This window comes from Pogoniulus pusillus, chromosome 18 (assembly GCF_015220805.1).
Source record: "Pogoniulus pusillus isolate bPogPus1 chromosome 18, bPogPus1.pri, whole genome shotgun sequence".
NCBI classification, from domain to species: domain Eukaryota; kingdom Metazoa; phylum Chordata; class Aves; order Piciformes; family Lybiidae; genus Pogoniulus; species Pogoniulus pusillus.
The window spans coordinates 4,217,528-4,241,090 of NC_087281.1; the positions used below are offsets into that span (position 1 = coordinate 4,217,528).

Here is a 23,563-nt window from a genome sequence, read left to right on the forward strand (position 1 = left end):
TGATTAACAAATGTATAGTTGGCAGTCTTGCTCTTAAAAGGAAGCACCAGAGTTCCTGCTTCTTTATGGCCTTGTATATTGATTTAAAGAAGAACTTTTATGTCTATAATAATGCATAAAAGAGTTGCCAAAATGTGTGTGATGTTAAGATACCTTTAAAAAGATATCTTAAGATATCTTTCTGATAGACATCATAATGTATTTGGTGCAGTGCAATAGATGTGCACATCACTGAGTGTTTCTGAATTGTATCACAGTATCATCAGGGTTGGAAGAGACCTCACAGATCATCAAGTCCAACCCTTTACCACACAGCTCAAGGCCAGACCATGGCACCAAGTGCCACGTCCAGTCCTGCCTTGAACAGCTCCAGGGACGGCGACTCCACCACCTCCCTGGGCAGCCCATTCCAATGTCCAATGACTCTCTCAGTGAAGAACTTTCTCCTCACCTCCAGCCTAAATCTCCCTTGGTGTAGCTTGAGGCTGTGTCCTCTTGTTCTGGTGCTGGCCACCTGAGAGAAGAGAGCAACCTCCTCCTGGCCACAACCACCCCTCAGGTAGTTGTAGACAGCAATAAGGTCACCCCTGAGCCTCCTCTTCTCCAGGCTAACCAATCCCAGCTCCCTCAGCCTCTCCTCGTAGGGCTGTGCTCAAGGCCTCTCCCCAGCCTCGTTGCCCTTCTCTGGACACGCTCAAGCATCTCAATGTCCCTCCTAAACTGGGGGGCCCAGAACTGAACACAGCACTCAAGGTGTGGTCTAACCAGTGCAGAGTACAGGGGCAGAATGACCTCCCTGCTCCTGCTGACCACACCATTCCTGATGCAGGCCAGGATGCCACTGGCTCTCTTGGCCACCTGGGCACACTGCTGGCTCATGTTCAGGCGGGTATCAATCAGCACCCCCAGATCCCTCTCTTGTTATGTGTGTCTTGCAGACAGAAGTTTGTCTTCCCCAGCAACTTGAATAGATGATTTCTGCTGCAGTTTTTAAAGGCTGTGTTACCTTATATAGAGTATAATAATCCAGTCCTTGTAGATTGATGCCTTCCAAAACAAGGAACTGCATGCAATGAGTCCCTGTAATTACACTGGGGTTTGTGGTGGTGTTCACCGCTTGTCTGTTCGCAGTGTGCTGTTATTTGCCAAGCATAATTTCAGAGGTTCCATGTGCTAGATTTCAAGGGTATTTATTCTCTTTCATTAGTCTAGTGTTACAAAGTTCAGAAAGAAAACTCTCTGCAAAATATCTCTCTTTAATTATACCATGAGGATTGTGGAGCTGCTAATGATAATTGTACTAGAGACAGAAAATGTGCTTGTTCTTTGTTAATCATAGCACAACTTGCTCAGAAATGCCCTCAGGATTGCAGGTCTTTGTCACAAAATCTGGGCATATATTCCTAGTTGTATATACTAAGATTGCTTTATCTGATCTGGTTTTAAGTCGTACTCATGTTCACATTGCTTTTATACTGTGCAGGGGGTTGTTCTTTGAAACTCATAATCTTTCTGTGCCTTCCAGGCTTGCACAGATGGAAAGGACCAATGGCTCCTTCCTCACAGACAGTAGCTCCACCACTGGAAGTGTGTAAGTAACTCATACTCGTTCAGGCTGCCAGAAGCTTTGGATGTGTGATGTAGTCTTCATAAGTTGTGTGATGGTTTGGGTGTTCCCTGCCCTCCCCACACTTCAGAAATATCCAACTAGACTCAGCCATCTCTGGGAATATAAATGAAGCTATTTATTTACAGCTAGCACAATATACAAGCAGACAGTTACAGTACATACAGTTATAGACAGAGATATGCAAGGTAAAAGGCAATACAGAAACACAACTCCCCTTCCAGAGTCCCAGGAGGGGCTCTCAACCACCCCTGCACCTTCCCTCTGCCCCTCTCAACCTTCCCCCAGTCCTAAGGAAGAACAGAGGTTCAGCCAAGAGGTTAAGAAGCAAAGTGGGTTAGGCCAAATGGAAGGTGAGGTTAGGGAGTAAGATGTTGCTCAGTCAGCAGCCCAAGTGAGAGTGAGAGAAAAAATGGCCAGAGTGTTATCTAATGTTTTCATTTCTTGTTCAGCAAGCCTCCTGAGGGAAGTAGACATCACCATTGCTTTCCTTTCACAGCCTATGATCTAGTTCCTCTCACCAAAACATTCTACCCTGCTTCAAACTAGCACACAATAGCTGCTTTCACTGGCACTAAGTCTTAAGCATGACACCGAGGATGCTTAAGCACCAGGAATTGGTGATGCTATAAAGGGATCTCTGTATTTGTCAGCTATTCTGCTTCAGAACTGAGGATATTTCATGCACCTGGAATGGGCTGCTCAAGGGGGTGGTGGAGTCGCTGACCCTGGAGCTGTTCAAAGACTGGACTATGGCACTTAGTGCCATGGTCTAGCTGATTGTATAGGGCTGGGTGCTAGGTTGGATTGGATGATCTTGGAGGTCTCTTCCAACCTGGCTGATTCTATGATTCTATTCTGTGATTCTAAAAAGTCACAGCTCTGTAGGTTCTAATTTGTAATCCATTTCTCCTTTTATTATTGTATAAAAGAAAATAAATCCTATGTCAAAGTGGACAGTGGAGTGGGCAAAAAGCTTGTGCTAACCCACAGGACAATTTTCTCACTGAAAAAATAACCCCAAAAGGGGATATCTCAAAGGGAAAGAACACCCCAATAAGGAAACCCAGGGAAAATGGCATTTCAACTATCCTATTCTCTTTGTGGATCTGTGTTTGCAAGAGGTCTATTCCAAAACATGCATTATGCATGAAAGAAGCAAGAGGCAAATAATGTTGCATATAACTTCTCTGGTATCAAGACTCCACTGTGGAAAGAAAAAATCAGATTTCCTGACAGTGACTTTTCATCTGTGCTTTATTTTATCTGATTAAAAAAAACTGTTAAATTGTAGATTTCAGCTAGTAAGATGAGGGTGTTCATGGAACTTCCTTCACAGAGTCACAGAATTTCTTAGAGTGCAAAAGCCCTTCAGGCTCACTGAGTCCAGTCATTAGTCTCACACTGACAAGTCCTTGGCTAAACCAAATCCCTCAGCACAGCATCTAATCACTATGAATCACTATGCTTGGAAAGGACCACCAGCATCATCCACTCCAGCCTTCATCCCAGCAGCCTTCATCACCAGACCATAGCCTCAAGCACCACACCCACTCTCCTTTTAAACACCTCCAGGGATGGTGACTCCACCACCTCCCTGGGCAGCCTGTTCCAGTGCCTGACCACCTGCTCAGGAAAGAACTTCCTCCCAACATCCAACCTAAACCTGCCCTGATGCAACTTGAGGCCATTTCCTCTTGTCCTATCATTAGTAATTTGGGAGAAGAGACCAGCTCCAGCCTCACTACAGCCTCCTTTTAGGTAGTTATAGAGGGCAATAAGGTCCCCTCTCAGCCTCCTGCTCTCCATACTAAACACCCCCAGCTCCCTCAGCCACTTCATTAATCATTTTCATTTTCCTGTGCCTCTCATACTAAGCACTATGCATTCTGGTCCAGATAAAGTGTTCCTTGACCTACTGGTGTTATAAGAAATACCAGAGTAAGGTTCAAGAAGGTACTCCAAGATACTTTAACTTGCTTGTTCTTTTACCATCATGGGAAACTAATTTTTCACTGTGACAAGATACCTTTTAGCCACATACGTCAGGTACCATATACTGAAGCTGCAGTTTGACTTATGACACACTTACTGGCAGTGCCAGCTTAAAAGTACCTTCACTGCTTGTTTCTACTCTTGCACTTGAGTGCACAGCTCCCTAAGAAACAGAATTTCTGGAATGTTCCAAATCTGCCTTCAGGCAAGTGTGAAGTGGCATGAGCAGTGAGTTGTGAGTGAGGCGTTAATCAGAAAACAGCTATTAAATACTGTGATGGTTTGGGTGTTCCCTGCCCCCCCTGCACTTTGGAAATCACCCAGACTAGTCTCAGCCAGCTCTGGAAATATGAATGAAGCTTATATTTACAGCTAGCACAATACACAAGCAGATATTTACAGTGTATACAGTTATAGACAGAGATATGCAAGGTAAAAGGTAATACAGAAACACAACTCCCCTCCCAGAAACCTGAGTCCCCAGGAGGGGCTCCCAACCACCCCTTCACCTTCCCCCTACCCCTCTCAACCTTACCCCAGTCCTAAGGAAGAATGGAGGTTCAGCCAGGGGGTTAGGAAGCAAAGTGGATTAGCCCAAAATGGAGAGTAAGATGCAGCTCAGCCAGCAGCCCCAGCGAGAGTGGTTATCTATGTTTTTATTTCTTGTTCTTATACATCTCAGCAAGCCTATGAGTGAAGTAGACATCACCATTGCTTTCCTTTCACAGCCTGTAATCTAGTTCTTCTCACCAAAACATTCTAGCCTGCTTCAAACTAGCACAAATACTCACATTCTGGGCCCCCCAGTTTAGGAGGGACACTGAGATGCTTGAGCGTGTCCAGAGAAGGGCAACGAGGCTGGGGAGAGGCCTTGAGCACAGCCCTACGAGGAGAGGCTGAGGGAGCTGGGATTGGTTAGCCTGGAGAAGAGGAGGCTCAGGGGAGACCTTATTGCTGTCTACAACTACCTGAGGGGTGGTTGTGGCCAGGAGGAGGTTGCTCTCTTCTCTCAGGTGGCCAGCACCAGAACAAGAGGACACAGCCTCAGGCTGCGCCAGGGGAGATTTAGGCTGGAGGTGAGGAGAAAGTTCTTCCCTGAGAGAGTCATTGGACACTGGAATGGGCTGCCCGGGGAGGTGGTGGAGTCGTCATCCCTGGGGCAGTTCAAGGCAAGGTTGGATGTGGCACTTGGTGCCATGGTCTAGCCTTGGGCACTGTGGTAAAGGGTTGGACTTGATGATCTGTGAGGTCTCTTCCAACCTTGGTGATACTGTGATACTGTGATTTATAAAGCAAGTATCTATATTATGTCCTGTGCAATTAACTTCGCTGTGGGCTAGATAGGATTGTTCATACATTACAGCAATAAGAGAGCCACATCCTTGTTCTGCTTCCCTAACAATTTGGTTTGCCTTTTTATTCTCCTATGCCCTTGTTTATCAAATTATGGGCACAGCTTTCTTTCAGGGACACTATTTATCATTTGTAGTTGCACAGACTTCACTTGTGAGGGAAAAACATACTTCTTCACTGTATTTATAGCAGAAGACTCATGCATGAGAGCATTAGAATGTCTGTCAGGAAGCTGGCAATATTACAGGAGAAACTATGGGAGGTTTTTTCTTTGATTTTTTCTACCTACAAATATTTTTCCAATTGAGGAAAAGGTGACTTTTTTTTTTAATGGAATTTATGTATCCTTAGGGAAGGGGAAGGTTAGAAAACAAAGAGACACAGGCTCGAGTTGTGCCAGGGGAGGTCTAGGCTGGATGTTAGGAGGAAGTTGTTGGCAGAGAGAGTGATTGGCATTGGAATGGGCTGCCCAGGGAGGTGGTGGAGTCACCGTCCCTGGAGGTGTTGAAGCAAAGCCTGGCTGAGGCACTTGGGGCCATGGTCTGGTTGACTGGATGGGGCTGAGTGCTAGGTTAGAGTGGCTGATCTTGGAGGTCTCTTCCAACCTGATTGATTCTGTGATTCTGTGCAAAGCTTATTTAGGGAGATAGGACAAATTTCCTTGGTATTTTCTTAGTCAAATGGCATATTGCAAAACATGTCTGCAAAAAAAAAAACCCTTATGATGTTGTGATGGTTTGGGTGTTACCTGCCCACACACACTTCATAAAATCACCCAGACTAGACTCAGCCACTGGAACTTAAAGAATGAAGCTTTATATTTGCAGCTTAGCACAATATGCAAGCAGATATTTACAATCTATACAGCTACAGACAGAAATAGACAAGTTAAAAATGTAGTACAGAAACACAGCAGCCCTCCCAGAAACCAGAGTGCCCAGGAGGGGCTCCCAACCACCCTTACACCTCCTTCCCACCCCTCTACCTTACTCCAGGCTTTGCCTTATGTTCAAGGTGAATTTGGAGGATCAGACAGGGGAGTAGGGAAGCAGAAGGTTAGCCAGGCAGGTTAGAGAAGTGCATGCAGCCCAAAAGCCAGAGAGCAACTCTCTTATCTATGTTTGTGTTCTTGTTTTTTATCCATCTCAGCAAGCCTATGAGTGCAGCAGACATCACCACTGTTTCCTTTTCACAGCTTATAACCTAATTCTTCTCACTCAAACTATCACAGATGTTAACTAACAGAAGTTCTTTTGTTGTCATTCAAATGTAGAAGACCCCTTACATGTACTCTTTGGAGTATGAAGTGTGTTAAAAGTACTGATGATGAACTTGTGAAGCTGACAAAACCAAAGCAGTAACTTTCCAATACTAAGTACAAATATGTCTCTGTTCTAGGATCACAGTAAACTGAAGTACTCTTGAGGACTGATAAAAATAAGATCACAGAACAGAACTCCAATTATGAGAAGCAGAGAATTTGATTTCAAAACCAGTAATCACTTCCTGACTGTTCAAAAGAATACCACAAGAAAATGAGATTTCTCTGACAGGTTTACATCAGGGGCAACTGAACTGAAAAAAAATGTGCATCTGAATTTCAAATTGCTCCTTCAGATTTAATCTATACAGGAAGATTACATCATGTTAATTTCCACATCAAACAATAACCATCAAGTTGAACTATAACCCTAAATTCCTAATGTCCCAGCTGTAGGCAGCTTGTGATCCAAACTTCATAGCTCTGCAAATGCCTAGAAAAATTGCTCCCAGTGTTACTAAGCATTGGAACAGGCTTCTCGGGGAGGTGGTTGAGCAGATAAGTAGATGTGGCACTCAGAGATGTGGTTTAGTGGCAGATTTGGCAATGCCTGGGTTATAGTTGGACTTGCTCATAGAATCACAGAATCAATTATTAGAATTAATCAATCAGAAGAGACCTCCAAGCTCATCCAGTCCAACCTAGCACCCAGCCTCAGCCAATCAACCAGACCATGGCACTAAGTGCCTCATTCACTTTTCTCTTGAACATCTCCAGGGACAGCAACTCCACCACCTCCCTGGGCAGCCCATTCCAATGCCAATCACTCTCTGACAACAGCTTCCTCCTAACATCCAGCCTAGACCTCCCCTGGCACAATTTGAGACTGTGTCCCCTTGTTCTGTTGCTGGTTGCCTGGCAGAAGAGACCAACCCCACCTGGCTACAGCCTCCCTTCAGGGAGTTGAAGACAGCAATGAGCTCTGCTCTGAGCCTCCTCTTCTGCAGGCTGCACACCCCCAGCTCCCTCAGCCTCTCCTCACAGGGCTGTGCTCCAGGCCCCTCACCAGCTTTGTTGCCCTTCTCTGGACACCTTCCAGCACCTCAACATCTCTCTTGAATTGAGGAGCCCAGAACTGGACACAGGACTCAAGATGTGGCCTGAGCAGAGCTGAGCACAGGGGCAGAATAACCTCCCTTGTCTTGCTGGCCACACTGTTCCTGATGCAGGCCAGGATGCCATTGGCTCTCTTGGCCACCTGGGCACACTGCTGGCTCATATTCAGCTACTCTCTACCAGCACCCCCAGGTCCCTTTCTGCCTGGCTGCTCTCAGCCACTCTGTCCCCAGCCTGTAGTGCTGCTTGGGGTTGTTGTGTCCAAAGTGCAGAACCCTGCACTTGGCCTTGTTCTGTCTCATCCCATTGGCCTCTGCCCACCCATCCAGCCTCACAAGGTCCCTCTGCAGGGCTCTCCTACCCTCCAACAGATCCACAGCTGCTCCTAGCTTGGTGTCATCTGCAAACTTACTGATGCTGGACTCAATCCCCTAGTCCAGATCATCAATGAAGATATTGAACAGGACTGGGCCCAGCACTGATCCTTGGGGGGACACCACTAGTGACAGCTGCCAACTGGGTGTGACACCATTCCCCAACACTCTCCAGCCCCAGCCTTCCAGCCATTTCTTGACCCATTTCAGAGTGAATCTGTCCAAGCCATGAGCTGCTGATCTTATATATAAACCTGTTTCCAGTCTCAATAACTTTAGATAGTAGCTTAACTTCAAACGACAGCTGTTGAGAATTGCATAAGCACTTCTGTGTTTAGCGTAGTTAAAGCATCCATTGTTGTTTGTAAATGAAAGAGCAGGTACCAGCAGGTACAGTGCTGCTGTCTTGTCCTCCTTGTCCTCTAAATCTCTACATACACTGTTTGCATAACAGTCCCCTTTTGACAAAGGAGCTGAGACCTGAATTCAGAGGTTATTCTCACAGGCTGCTACACAAGCTCGCTGTGATAATTCTTTGTCTTCAAATAAAGGTTATTTTTGTAGAGGAGCAAAGAAGCTCATTCAAATCAACAGTTAATTTGCCAGTAACACTGAACTAAGCACATCCTCATTTACCACTAGGATGGATGGTTGGTTGGTCTTTGTATACAAGCTGACTCATTAATTGCAAAGCAAACAACTCAGTCAAGTTTATGAGCATTTAGCTGCCTTTGGCTTTTCAGCTTTCCTGACAAATGACAGTATGTTCCTCTGGGTTTGGGGTTTTTTTTTGGAAGGGAACACAAAAGGGAATCTATTGACTGCATTTCTCTCACTGCTGTGCTAGTTTGAGGCTAGCTGGAATATTTTAGTGAGAGAAATTAGATTATAGGCTGGGAAAGGGAAACGGTGGCAACGTCTGTCATCGAGTCAGTCATCAGCAAGTTTGCAGATGACGCCCAGCTGGGGGCAGATGTGGCTCCTTCTTAAATTGAGGGACCCAGAACTGGACACAGTACTCAAGGTGTGGTCTAAGCAGTGCAGAGTACAGGGGCAGAATGACCTCCCTGCTCCTGCTGACCACACCATTCCTGATGCAGGCCAGGATGCCACTGGCTCTCTTGGCCACCTGGGCACACTGCTGGCTCATGTTCAGGCAGGTATTTATCAGTACCCCGAGATCCCTCTCTGTCTGGCTGCTCTCCAGCCACTCTGACCCCTGGTCACCTGACTGACAGGAAACTCTGAAGTCACTTTAAAAACTTCATTACACTTTTAGTTGGAAAGTAACTGCTTTGCATATGATGAACTTCCTGGGTTTTGTCTTTCTCTCTCTTGTTTTGTTGCTCTAGGGAGGATGAGCATGCCCTTATCCAGCAGTACTGTCAGACCCTGGGAGGAGAGTCACCTGTGAGCCAGCCACAAAGTCCCGCTCAGATACTCAAGTCAGTCGAAAAAGAAGAGCGAGGAGAGTTGGAGCGCATCATTGCCGACCTTGAGGAGGAGCAAAGGTCTCACAATCAGCCTATCTGATGTCTGAATTCTAACTATAGATTTTGAGCTGTGCATGTGCTGTGTGTAGATGTTGGAGATGAGAAGAGATAGAACTCAGAGTCATGATTTTAGCCAAATTAAAATCAATCAAGGCATGTGTCCAGCACAGCCTGAGTGTTGGGTGGAAAAGGGTGGGTCTGGGATAAAATACTTTAGTTTTGCCTCTACTTTATTGTCTTCTCTTTTTTTCTCCTAAGCCACAAGTCAAGACATTGTATGAGCTACTTGTGTTCGTAGTTGGAGGTGATAAAAGCTAAGCTTCGAGTCTTCTTAGGCAGCCTTTTCCAGTGTCTCAGTGCCACAGCTTCTTGCTAGCACCAAGTAAAGTTTGAGTGAATGACTTCTTCAGAAAGGGAATCTCTCCCACCCTAAATTACCAAGAAGTAGCCAGGTGAGGGGTGGCCTCTTCTCCCAGGCAACCACCAATAGAACAAGGGGACACAGTCTCAAGTTGTGCCGGGGAAAGTATAGGCTGGATGTTAGGAGGAAGTTCTTCCCAGAGAGAGTGATTGGCATTGGAGTGGGCTGCCCAGGGAGGTGGCGGTCTTCAAGAAAAGCCTGGCTGAGGCACTTAGTGCCGTGGTCTAGTTGACTGGATAAGGCTGGGAGATAGGTTGGGCTGGATGATCTTGGAGGTCTCTTCCAACCTGGTTGATTCTGTGATTCTCTGGTTTGATCTAAAGAAGTTTTATTACTTTAATTTGCTTGATAAGACAGAATTCATCTCCTCTTTTTGATATTCCAGGAACCTGAAGCTAGAGTATGAGCAACTAAAGGAGCAGCATCTTCGGAGAGGAATAAACCCTCTTGCATCACCTCCTGACTCTATTGTGTCACCTCATCATGCTTCTGAAGATGCCGAGCTCATTGCTGAAGCTAAACTCCTGAGACAACACAAAGGTCGCCTGGAAGCGAGAATGCAAATATTGGAAGACCACAATAAACAACTGGAGTCTCAGCTTCACCGTCTGCGACAGCTGCTTGACCAGGTACGTGTACAGTGGTGTCTTTCTCCTATCTTGTTTCTTCACAGTGGATTTCTTGGTGGAACAAAGACATTGGAATTTTATTCCAGGTGTTTTCACCACACTTGCTTGGTCTGCTGCTCTCTGTCATTTCTAGCATGAAGATACATTTTTCCTATTGCCATTGGAATGGGCTGCCCAGGGAAGTGGTGGAGTCATCATCCCTGGAGGTGCTCAAGCAAAGCCTGGCTGAGGCACTTAGTGCCATGGTCTGGTTGACTGGAGAGGGCTGGGTGCTAGGTTGGACTGGATGATCTTGGAGGTCTCTTCCAACCTGGTTGATTCTATGATTCTATGATCTCAACATCTTTTACTCTTTCGCTGCCTAGGGAGGGACTCTATCAGCAGCCAGATGAGGAGCTAAGGATATTTACTGCTGTTGTTTTTGTTAGCTATCTCGACTATTTTTCAGTGCATACAAGGCATACTCTTTCTCATTAATGAGATGGATGATTTGCTTGGAAGATTTTCATGAATCCCAATGTCAAAATATGTAACAACTCAGTAATTGCTATAATAATAATTGCTACTATTAAAGGACACAACTGTCTTACAGCCATTTCTTCTCTATGGCAGGCATTACACATCATCTGTTTTTCTCTTCTGTCAGCAGCAAGTCTTTTCCTTTCCTTTCTCCACACAGCCTCCTGGCTGTTGTTTGGGTTAATAACTTAGAATCATAGAATCAACCAGGTTGGAAGAGACCTCCAAGATCATCCAGGCCAACCTAGCACCCAGCCCTAGCCAATCAACCAGACCATGGCACTAAGTGCCTCAGCCAGGCTTGGCTTGAACACTTCGAGAAACGGCGACTCCACCACCTCCCTGGGCAGCCCATTCCAATGCCAATCACTCTCTCTGCAAACAACTTCCTCCTAACATCCAGCCTAGACCTCCCCCACCACAACTTGAGACTGTGTCCCCTTGTTCTATTGGTGGTTGCCTGGCAGAAGAGACCAACCCCACCTGGCTACAGCCTCCCTTCAGGGAGCTTCAGATAGCAATGACGTCATCCCTGAGCCTCCTCTTCTGCAGGCTGCACACCCCCAGCTCCCTCAGCCTCTCCTCACAGGGCTGTGCTCCAGGCCCCTCACCAGCTTCGTTGCCCTTCTCTGGACACCTTCCAGCACTTCCACATCTCTCTTGAACTGAGGAGCCCAGAGCTGGACACAGCACTCAAGGTGTGGCCTGGCCAGTGCTGAGTACAGGGGCAGAATAACCTCCCTTGTCCTGCTGGGAGGACACTAAATCTAAAATACTCTGACTTTATTCTCTCAAAGAACTTCCCTCTAGTAACTTTTTAATCTAGATGAGAGCGTTGTAGGGCATTCTTTAGAAAGCACCTTCAGCAGAAATACAAGAGTGTCCTCACTTTGCCTGCTTCAGGTCACAATTCTAAGGTTGCCATACTATTTATATTTCAGCAAGCCCAGAGGATTGGTAGCTGTCACACACTTCTGTCATTTTGGTCTGTCCAATTGATTGCAGTGCCAAAGAGAAAGGTGAAACAGAACTGGCATGTGACAAATTTGATACCAACATGTTAATCATACAGGGAAAAAAGAATTCATTTTCATCTCCTTCCTCAGGCTTAGATGCTGCATGTGCAAGGCAGACTTATGAAGGGCATTTAAAGCCTGTTTGGGTTTTTCTCTATTTGTCTGAGGTACTGAATAGAGGTTTTATATTGGATTTGATATTGAACTTAATGGGAGCTAAAATCATCTGGCTTCTATGGCTATATGGTCAGACTAAAATAGTATGGAGGCACTGCATCTGTCCCTCTGTCTGCAGGCAGAAGAGCTTTGTGAAAAGTGCTGTGTCCAGTTCTGGGCTCCTCAATTCAAGAGAGATGTTGAGGTGCTGGAAGGTGTCCAGAGAAGGGCGACAAAGCTGGTGAGGGGCCTGGAGCAGAGCCCTGTGAGGAGAGGCTGAGGCAGCTGGGGATGTGCAGCCTGCAGAAGAGGAGGCTCAGGGCAGAGCTCATTGCTGTCTGCAACTACCTGAAGGGAGGCTGTAGTCAGGTGGGGTTGGTCTCTTCTGCCAGGCAACTAACAGCAGAAGAAGGGGACACAGTCTCAAGGTGTGCCAGGGGAGATCTAGGCTGGATGTTGTTAGGAAGTTGTTGGCAGAGAGAGTGATTGGCATTGGAATGGGCTGCCCAGGGAGGTGGTGGAGTTGCTGTTGCTGGAGGTGTTGAAGCAAAGCCTGGCTGAGGCACCTGGGGCTATGGTCTGGTTGACTGGATGGGGCTGGGTGCTAGGTTGGACTGGATGTTCTTGGAGGTCACAGTATCACAGTATCACCAAGGTTGGAAGAGACCTCACAGATCATCAAGTCCAACCCTTTACCACAGAGCTCAAGGCCAGACCATGGCACCAAGTGCCACGTCCAATCCTGCCTTGAACAGCTCCAGGGACGGCGACTCCACCACCTCCCCGGGCAGCCCATTCCAGTGTCCAATGACTCTCTCAGGGAAGAACTTTCTCCTCACCTCCAGCCTAAATCTCCCCTGGCACAGCCTGAGGCTGTGTCCTCTCGTTCTGGTGCTGGCCACCTGAGAGAAGAGAGCAACCTCCTCCTGGCCACAACCTCCCCTCAGGTAGTTCCTCAGGTAGTTGTAGACAGCAATAAGGTCTCCCCTGAGCCTCCTCTTCTCCAGGCTAACCAATCCCAGCTCCCTCAGCCTCTCCTCGTAGGGCTGTGCTCAAGGCCTCTCCCCAGCCTCGTCGCCCTTCTCTGGACACGCTCAAGCATCTCAATGTCCCTCCTAAACTGGGAGGCCCAGAACTGAACACAGCACTCAAGGTGTGGTCTAACCAGTGCAGAGTAGAGGGGCAGAATGACCTCCCTGCTCCTGCTGACCACACCTCTCTTCCAACCTGGTTGATTCTTTGAAAAGAACAGACAAAACTGCTTCTTTTATAGCTGGGAAAGTAAGTCTGGAACACAACTTGTTTTCATTTGGTTTTTTTTCACCAAAAAGCAACAGAAGCCAAGGGCAGAGTAGGTCTGGGTATGTCTTATCTATCTGTTAAGCCACAGGACACTTCAGGCTTTTCTTTGGGAAAGACACCAGCAGGAGAGGTACAAAGAAATGAAGCACTGTAGACCAAAACTGGCTAAAATAAATGTCTCCTTTGAAATGTTTTTAAAAGCTACTGTAACATACAAAAATACCTCAACTTCAGAGTTTTCTGGAGTAGAACTTACCTGCCCCTTTGTGTCTTTGTTTGGTTTTGCACAAAAGGAGTTTGAAAACTCATAGCAACTGGAGTTGAAAACATTCCCCTTATCCCTAGAGAGTTGTGCTTTGTATCCCTGGGGTTTTTTTATTGTGGAAGAAGGAAGCTGGCACATGGTAATATTTTGGTCTGGTTTGTTCTGATTGCTGCTTAAGGAACGTCTGCTGTGTGGGTTTGATAAAGAATACACAAACTTCATGGTGCTTGTAGGTGGCTGATGATGGAGGTGATCAGGTTTTGTAGGTGTTGTGCAACTGTGGTCTAGTAAAGCGTTATTTTTATCCACTCTTAATGTCCTCACGTGCTGTGGGGCTGTTTTGTCTGTTCTGTCATTTGCAATAGCACACCTAAGTGGCACAAAGTAACCTTCACTACTAACTCATCATTTTGGTTTGTAGGCATCTCCTTTCTGTCCTAATTAATCTTGACTTTGCAATGCCTCACTACCCTTGATCTAAGCTTGCGTGTGCTGAACTGCAGTTTTGTGTCGAGTCCAGCAACAGTTTTCCTTCCTCATCCACCCTCAATCATCTCTGCACATCTACTGCTTGAAAAGGGACAGAGGTCTAGTCCAGCTGCATATTTGCATTTTGAATGATTGAAATTGTCTCTGTTCATGGGGTGAGTGAGCAGTCTCTCTGCTGCCAGAGTTTGCCTTGCTCTGTGTGGAAGTGACTTTTGACCTTTAAACTTGGAGAGTTTGCTTCACCTCTTCAGCATTACAGGTGTAACATCTTGAACAGAGGTTCCTGGCTCTGCAGAATTACCTGGGGTTGGTTGCCCCAGACTTGGCCTATTTAAAATCATCACAATCTCAAGACTGTAGCTGGAGGTGAGAGGCCTCGAGCACAGCCCTACGAGGAGAGGCTGAGGGAGCTAGGATTGGTTAGCTTGGAGAAGAGGAGGCTCAGGGGTGACCTTATTGCTGTCTACAACTACCTGAGGGGAGGTTGTGGCCAGGAGGAGGTTGCTCTCTTCTCTCAGGTGGCCAGCACCAGAACGAGAGGACACAGCCTCAGGCTGCGCCAGGGGAGATTTAGGCTGGAGGTGAGGAGAAAGTTCTTCCCTGAGAGAGTCATTGGACACTGGAATGGGCTGCCCGGGGAGGTGGTGGAGTCGCCGTCCCTGGAGCTGTTCAAGGCAGGATTGGACGTGGCACTTGGTGCCATGGTCTGGCCTTGAGCTCTGTGGTAAAGGGTTGGACTTGATGATCTATGAGGTCTCTTCCAGCCTTGGTGATACTGTGATACTGTGGATTACCAGGACTGTAGCTGGATTGAAGCCTGCTACTGAATAGAATGTTACATAACTACTTGCTGCTCATAGCAATGTCTTGGAGGTTAAGTCCTTCACTTTCTTGAAAATACTTCCATTATCCTTTGTTTTCTCTATGCAAGGCAATATTTACTGATTTATAACACAGGAGGTTTCACTTAAACTTAGGAAAAAACTTCTTTACCTTGAGGGTGATGGAGCACTGAAGCAGGCTGCCTAGAGAAGTATCAAGTCTCCTTCTCTGGAGACTTTCAAAACCCACCTGGATGTGATTCTTTGCAACCTAATCTAGGTGAAACTTAGCTTTAATGGGGGAGTTGGACTAGGTGATCTCCAGAGGTTCCTTCCAAACCCTACCACTCTGTGATTGTGTGAACTTTGGCTGAATATTCTTTGTGTATATGTATACCCATACATGTAATGCAACCCCAGTAATGCCACTGTATGATCTTTATGTGTAGCTGGACTAAGGGCCTCACCAAACTGTTTAAGTTGTATATAATATTATGTCTCTATAGTGTGTGCTTGCAGTAGAGTGTTGTTTTTAATAGTACCATCAGCTGGACTCTAAGCAGAGCTACACTTAAGTATAAATTTTCTTCTAAGAGGCTTGTTTGCTTGTCATCCCAACCTTGCAACAGCACCATAGACCTAAGCCAATTTTCATTAGTTTGGCGAGCAAAGAAGGAACACAGTGTACAGTTCTGGAGCCTCCAGCACAAGAAGGTCATTGAACTGTTGGAGCCAGTCCAGAGGAGTGCCACAAGGATGATCAGAGGGCTGGAGCAGCTCTGCTATGAGGACAGGCTACAGGAGTTGGGGCTCTTCAGCCTGGAAAAGAGAAGGGTTTGAGGAGACCTTGTGGTAGCCTTCCAGTATCTGAAGGAGGCCTGCAGAAGGGCTGGGGAGAGACTATTTAGAAGGTCTTGTAATGACAGGTCAAGGGGTAATGGGTTTAAACTGGAAGAGGGGAGATTTAAACTAGATGTTAGGAAGAAGTTCACTCCAGTGAGAGGGGTGAGACACTGGCACAAGTTGCCATGGGAGGTTGCAGCTGCTCCCTCCCTGGAGATGTTGAAGGCCAGATTGGATGAGGCCTTGAGCGACCTGTGGTGGGGGATTGGAACAAGATGTTCAAAAAACCCCAAAAAGGTGTTCAAAAAAAGGCTGGATGAGGCAGTTAGTGCCATGGTTGGCACTTAGTTGATTGGACAGGACTGGGCGATAGGTTGGACTGGATGATCTTTGAGGTCCCTTCCAACCTGAACTATTCCATGACAAAAAAAGGAAAGGAACAGGATGGCTGCATAGAAACCCCACCCTTACATTCTGTAGTTAGAGTTTGTCTAAATGTGGGTATTTCTGTCTTTGATGCAGCCTGAGTCAGACTCCCGTGTCAATGGCGCTTCACCCTGTGCCTCGCCCCAGCATTCTGCCCTTGGCTACCCGCTCGATCAAGAGACAGAGTCACAGTTGCAGCAGACAGGTAAGTGTTTTGGTCAGATGATGTGCTGGGTGAGTCTCTATCTGACTACTGAGGGGATTTGTTGGCCTCATTCTGAAAAGATTTCTAAATCCAAAGGAACTTTGTGATGCTGTTGAAAACAAGACTTAACTGCAGCCAGAGCTGTTGCTTCTCCACGCTCACAAACAGCTTAGGTGTCACAGGAATCCATGGGGCTGGATTAAGGATTTCTGCCAAGAGGTTCTTTGGTCCCATCTACTTGCAGCAAGTGAATTTACTGGGCAGATCCATTCTCATTGAAGGGTAGGAGGGCCCTGCAGAGGGATTTGGACAGGCTGGAGCGATGGACTGAGGCTGCATGATGTTTAGCAAGGCCAAATGATGGGTCATGCACTTTGGCCACAACAACCCCCAGCAGCCCTACAGGCTGGAGGAGAAGTGGCTGGAGAGATGCCTGGTGAAAAGGGACCTGGGGGTGTTGGTGGCCAGCTGGCTGAACATGAGCCAGCAGTGTGCCCAGGTGGCCAAGAAGGCCAACAGTACCCTGGCCTGTATCAGAAATGGTGTGACCAGTTGGAGTAGGGAGGAGATCATGCCTCTGTACTTGGCACTCTTGAAACCACACCTTGAGTACTGTGTCCAATTTTGGTCACCACAGTATAGGAGGGACATTGAGGTGCTGGAGTGGGTGCAGAGAAGGGCATTGAGGCTGGGGAGAGATCTGGAAAACATGACCTCTGAGGGAGCTGGGGGTGTTTAGTCTGGAGGAGGCTGAGAGGGGACCTTATTGCCCTCTACAACTGCCTAAAAGGAGGTTGCAGTGAGGCTGAAGCTGGTCTCTTCTCCTCAATTACTAATGATAGGACAGAGGAAATGGCCTCAAGTTGCATCAGAGGAGGTTTAGGTTGGCTATTGGGAGGAAGTTCTTTCCTGAGCAGGTGGTCAGGCACTGGAACAGGCTGCCCAGGGAGGTGGTGGAGTCACCATCCCTGGAGGTGTTTAAAAGGAGAATGGATGTGGTGCTTGAGGCTATGGTCTGGTGATGAAGGCTGCTGGGATGAAGGTTGGAATGGATGATGCTGGCGGTCCTTTCCAACCACAGTGATTAGATGTTGTGCTGAGGGATTTGGTTTAGTCAGGGACTTGTCAGTGTGAAACTAATGATTGGACTCAATGAGCTTAAAGGGCTTCTCCAATCTGAGAAATTCTGTGATTCTGTGAAGAGAGAACCAGATTTCACTGGACTACAATGGCCAACAGCTGTTTGTCTTACAGTACACACACACACCACCCCCCAAGCAATCTATCAGATACAGGAACAAATGTCCAAAACAGATAATTGAAGCTTCCTGATGGATGCTTCAACAATTCTTGTGTGTCCCCTGCTTATCCTGCTATTTTGATGACCTCACACTCAAAGGCTTAACATCTTTAGGAATAATTGAGTATTTAAGTGTACATGAGGGTATTCCTTGAAAGCTTATTTTCCAAATTTCCAATATCAGAACTTATTACTTTGAGAATCAGCAGAAATAACTACACACCACCAAATGCTCAACATTGGGGGGGGGAAATAGAAGGTTTCTCACAAATCATCTAAAGTGCAGTTTCTTCTCAGGTTTTGTTTCCAAGCCTTTGCATTTCAGATTAAGAAGTCATCTTATTTCTGTGGAAAACAGGCCATATATTCTCTTGCATCCTGGAAATCTTTCATTCAGCATTGGTGTGTGTCTCTCTCACAGAGAGTGATTGGCATTGGAATGGGCTGCCCAGGGAGGTGGTGGAGTCACCGTCCCTGGAAGTCTTCAGGAAAAGACTGGCTGAGGCACTTAGTGCCACGGTCTCATTGATTGGCTAGGGTTGGGTGCTAGGTTGGACTGGATGATCTTAGAGGTCTCTTCCAACCTGGTTGATTCTATGAGTCCATGTGCAAAAGCTTGCTGTCAGTTACAAGGCATGATGCCTTGGCAATACTCAGTCCTGTACTGTTTCTAAATCTATAAACTGGTGGGAGAGGGACAAAATGAAATTTTCTCCAATCTGAATAACTGGGAGTCCAAAACACAAAATTATCTATTTGGCTGTGTTGGACCACAGATGGACCACAACACAGTCAAAAATACCTAAGCATTGACTGTGTAAACTCTAAGGGAAAAAACCTGGTCCAAACTCCATTAACTACACTATCCTTTGTTTTAGTTTTAACTAGACTAATGCAAAATAACAAAGCTAGCTAGTCATTATGAATTGCTCTGAAATGGGCAACTGGCTGAGGCACTTAATGCCATGGTCTGGTTGATTGGCTAGGGCTGGGTGCTAGGTTGGACTGGATGAGCTTGGAGGTCTCTTCCAACCTGGTTGATTCTATGATTCTAAGTATTATAGCCTGTGGCTACATGGCTCTATCCACTCTTGAAGCTCATGGCATTCTATTCTACATAAGTTCATTTATGATATAAAAGTTAAAACCAGTGAAACATTAAGACAGCCTTTCACAGAGCTCAGGTTGATGAGCTTGAAGGTCTCTTCCAACCTTCTTGATTCTATGGTTTTTAATTTATTTGGGTAAACATAGAACTTCTTCGAGTCTGATTTAATGCAATAGATTTATTAGGGATTCCGTCTAATAACACTGCCAGGAGCAGAGCCAGTTGCATTCCCTAACTCTTCCCTTGGATAATTTTAAACAGTATTTAAAACAAAACAAAAAAAATCCAATTGGAGGGAGGATGTTAACACTGTTGAAGTTACAGGTGTACATTGTAAAGACTGGACTGCGACAGCTGCTTGACCAGGTGTATGTACAGTGGTGTCTTTCTCCTATCTTGTTTCTTCACAGTGGATTTCTTGGTGGAACAAAGACATTGGAATTTTATTCCAGGTGTTTTCACCACACTTGCTTGGTGTGCTGCACTCTGTCATTTCTAGCACAGATATATATATTCTTCCTACTGCCATTGGAATGGGCTGCCCAGGGAGGTGGTGGAGTCGTCATCCCTGGAGGTGCTCAAGCAAAGCCTGGCTGAGGCACTTAGTGCCATGGTCTGGTTGACTGGAGAGGGCTGGGTGCTAGGTTGGACTGGATGAGCTTGGAGGTCTCTTCCAACCTGGTTGACTCTATTCTATGAATAAAGACCACCTAAAAGATAAATGAGTTTTTTTTTCAGAACAAGAATAACCTGATGGCTCTGAAAGTTAGATAACAAATCATGGGAAAATGGAACAGAATCTTTACTGAGCAGCTACTGAGTACAATTTCCTCACCTTGTAAACCTTTGATTGATTTTAACTGTAAATTCTTATGTACTGCACCTTCTGGGCAATTTCTTAACCATTGCACCCAAGATTTAACTTGAAGCTTTAATAAAAGAAATTACATTACAATGAGTCAATAATGTAACTTTCACCTCTCCCACAGCTGACATTCTCAATGCACACTAACTTACAAAGGATTCACCTAGTGGTTTCCCTTGAAATACCAGCAAGGTTGGGTGAAAATGCCTTTCAGAACCTTCTAATTGTTTTTATTCTCGTTGGTTTTTCCCTTTCATTGCTAACCTAATTGCTCTTTTTTGTTGTCAGATGACTTGTTAGTTCCGCCTCATGATACCAGCACAGACCTAACAGATGTTATGGAGCAAATCAACAGCACGTTTCCAGCTAGCTGCTGTAAGTGGAACAAAATATGCCTCTTAGAATGAGGTTGAACTTGAGGTGATCTTTTGAAGAAAAAAGTTACTCTTGTGGTATTCATTGGTAAAAAAAACTTCTCTCTCAATCTTCTTGTCAAGATATACAAGGAAGAAGTTCTTCACAGAGAGATTGGCATTGGAATGGGCTGCCCAGGGAGGTGGTGGAGTCACTGTCCCTGGAGGTGTTCATGAAAAGACTGGATGAGGCACTTAGTGCCGTGGTCTAGATGATTGGGCTGGAGGAAGAAAGCTGAAGATATGGACATAAAAGGACAGAATCAGGATAGTATCAGTGTGGCCAGCAGGAAAAGGGAGGTTATTCTTCCCTTGTGCTCAACACTGGTTAGGCCAAATTTTGAGTCCTATGCCCAGTTCTGGGCTCCTCAATTCAAGAGAGATGTTGAGAGAAGGGCAACGAAGCTGCTGAGAGGCCTGGAGCACAGCCCTGTGAGGAGAGGCTGAGGGAGCTGGGGGTATGCAGCCTGGAGAAGAGGAGGCTCAGGGCAGACCTCATTGCTGTCTACAACTACCTGAAGGGAGGTTGTAGCCAGGTGGGGGTTGGTCTCTTCTACCATGCAATCAGCAACAGAACAAGGGGACACAGTCTCTAGTTGTGGTGGGGGAGGTGTAGGTTGGATGTTAGGAGGAAGTTGTTGTCAGAGAGAGTGATTGGCATTGGAATGGGCTGCCCAGGGAGGTGGTGGAGTCACTGTCCCTGGAAGTGTTGAAGAAAAGCTTGGATGAGGCACTTAGTGCCATGGTCTGGATGATTGGCTAGGGCTGGGTGCTAGGTTGGACTGGGTGATCTTGGAGGTATCTTCCAACCCGATTCTGTGATTCTAAACTGTATAATCCTGTATTTTGATGTTCCATAATTAGAGACACTCTTTGGGAAGATAAACAAACTAACTCTATGGATTTCTTAAGGGGACTTGGGTCAAACTACCTCACATTGTTTCAAGTGGAAGTGATTCACTGTAAGAAAAGCTTATAGCTCCATATGGGATTTTTCATCTGTGCCCACATAAGGAAAAAAAAGAGTCTAAATCCTATTAGAGGCTATTATAAATGTGAACTTAAGTGAAGGTAAGATTCAGAAATTCTGGATGCTAGTTTTCTAATAAAACTTGGGAAAAAAAGGGCTTAGGCAATAGGAGGGACCATAGCCAAATCTTGAACTAATTATTAAAGTAGTCATTGAACTAATTGACCAGAGGAAATAACTGTTAACACAGCACATAACACCTTTCTCTGCTTAAATGCATTGAAAGTTCCTATTTTATTCACTGTCTGTTAAAAAGAGATCAAAAGTGTTGCTGGTTGCCTGGGAGAAGAGATTAACACCTACCTGGCTACAGCCTCCCTTCAGGTAGTTGAAGACAGCAATGAGCTCTGCCCTGAGCCTCCTCTTCTGCAGGCTGCACACCCCCAGCTCCCTCAGCCTCTCCTCACAGGGCTGTGCTCCAGGCCCCTCACCAGCTTTGTTGTCCTTCTCTGGACACCTTCCAGCATCTCAACATCTCTCTTGAATTGAGGAGCCCAGAACTGGACACAGCACTCAAGGTGCGGCCTGAGCAGTGCTGAGCACAGGGGCAGAATAACCTCCCTTGTCCTACTGGCCACACTGCTCCTGATCCAGGCCAGGATGCCATTGGCTCTGCTGGCCACACTGTTTGTGATCCAGGCCATGATGCTGTTGGCTCTCCTGTGCACACTGCTGGCTCATGTTCAGCTACTCTCTAGCAGTATCCTCAGGTCCCTCTCTGCCTGGCTGCTCTCACCCGCTCTGTCCTCACCCCATAGCACTGCTTGAGGTTGTTGTGGCCAAAGTGCAGAACCCTGCACTTGGCCTTGTTCAATCTCATCCCATTGGCCTCTGCCCACCCATCCAGCCTGTCCAGTTCCCTCTGCAGGGCTCTCCTACCCTCCAGCAGATCCACACCTGCTCCTAGCTTGGTGCATCTGATTTCCAGAACAGGGCATTTTGAACAGATGATTTCATAATAAACCACTCCTAGATCTGTATGGTTGCAAGAGGTGAAAAGATGAAGAGTGATATCCACTACATATTCATAATGCTGTAAGTTTGTCAAAAGCAAATTTAGGGATACAGTTATGCATAGACATACTTGTAGTTAAATTGTTATTTTTAAGCTAAGTTCAGTTCTTCTGTGCTACTTGTTTTCCTGGATCCTGTTTGTGTTTTTAAACTGCCAAGATGCAGAGTTGTGTACATTTCTAAACTGTTGGTTTTTTCCTTCTCTTTGCAGCAAGCTTCACTGGCAGACCACAGGTATGAGACATGTTTACATGCTTGCATCATTGAAAGCAAAGTGGAAAAGTTCTGTTAAGCAAAGTGGTCAGGTTTTATCCTCTATGTTTTTTTCCTCACAGGAAATGTAACTGGAAATGTAAATTCTGAAATAGCTCAGTTAATAGAAAATCTCTGCTAGCTCAGGCATTAACAAGGGTACTGTGATGTGCAGTTGTAGGATGCTGAGCAGATGAAATCTGCTTGAATCGATCAGGGCAGGTTAGTTTCAAGACAGCATCAGCTTGCAAGATCAAAGCTGGTTCTTGAAAAGACATCTGTACATCTTTGTGCCCTGGTGTCCAGAGCTCCTGAAACCGGGTTCAAGACCCACACAGCATCATCTTAGGCACTAAACTGCCTGCTCCCACTAGTCAACCACATAGCAAACCCAAACCAGATATTTGGTTGCTTGGTTGTTCTTGAAAGACATCTGTACATCTTTGTGCCCTGGTGTCCAGAGCTCCTGAAACCGAGTTCAAGACCCACACAGCATCATCTTAGGCACTAAACTGCCTGCCCCCAGTAGTCAACCACATAGCAAACCCAAACCAGACATTTGGTTGCTTGGTTGTTCTTGAAAGACATCTGTACATCTTTGTGCCCTGGTGTCCAGAGCTCCTGAAACCGAGTTCAAGACCCACACAGCATCATCTTAGGCACTAAACTGCCTGCCCCCCAGTAGTCAACCACATAGCAAACCCAAACCAGACATTTGGTTGCTTGGTTGTTCTTGAAAGACATCTGTACATCTTTGTGCCCTGGTGTCCAGAGCTCCTGAAACCGAGTTCAAGACCCACACAGCATCATCTTAGGCACTAAACTGCCTGCCCCCAGTAGTCAACCACATAGCAAACCCAAACCAGACATTTGGTTGCTTGGATGTTCTTGAAAGACATCTGTACATCTTTGTGCCCTGGTGTCCAGAGCTCCTGAAACCGAGTTCAAGACCCACACAGCATCATCTTAGGCACTAAACTGCCTGCCCCCCAGTAGTCAACCACATAGCAAACCCAAACCAGACATTTGGTTGCTTGGTTGTTCTTGAAAGACATCTGTACATCTTTGTGCCCTGGTGTCCAGAGCTCCTGAAACCGGGTTCAAGACCCACACAGCATCATCTTAGGCACTAAACTGCCTGCTCCCAGTAGTCAACCACATAGCAAACCCAAACCAGATATTTGGTTGCTTGGTTGTTCTTGAAAGACATCTGTACATCTTTGTGCCCTGGTGTCCAGAGCTCCTGAAACCGAGTTCAAGACCCACACAG

At 46.2% G+C, this 23,563-nt stretch overlaps 1 protein-coding gene across 1 annotated transcript in view; it reads left to right on the plus strand.

Moving 5' to 3' along the window:
- The window catches only part of UTRN (utrophin), a 481,902-nt gene that overhangs the window by 452,587 nt on the left and 5,752 nt on the right, over positions 1 to 23,563 (plus strand). The window contains exons 70-75 of the mRNA XM_064158262.1: positions 1,526 to 1,591; positions 9,079 to 9,237; positions 10,026 to 10,269; positions 16,203 to 16,311; positions 19,873 to 19,959; positions 22,253 to 22,275. Of these exons, the coding sequence (XP_064014332.1) occupies positions 1,526 to 1,591; positions 9,079 to 9,237; positions 10,026 to 10,269; positions 16,203 to 16,311; positions 19,873 to 19,959; positions 22,253 to 22,275 (688 nt within the window). The remainder of the gene's footprint in view (positions 1 to 1,525; positions 1,592 to 9,078; positions 9,238 to 10,025; positions 10,270 to 16,202; positions 16,312 to 19,872; positions 19,960 to 22,252; positions 22,276 to 23,563) is intronic.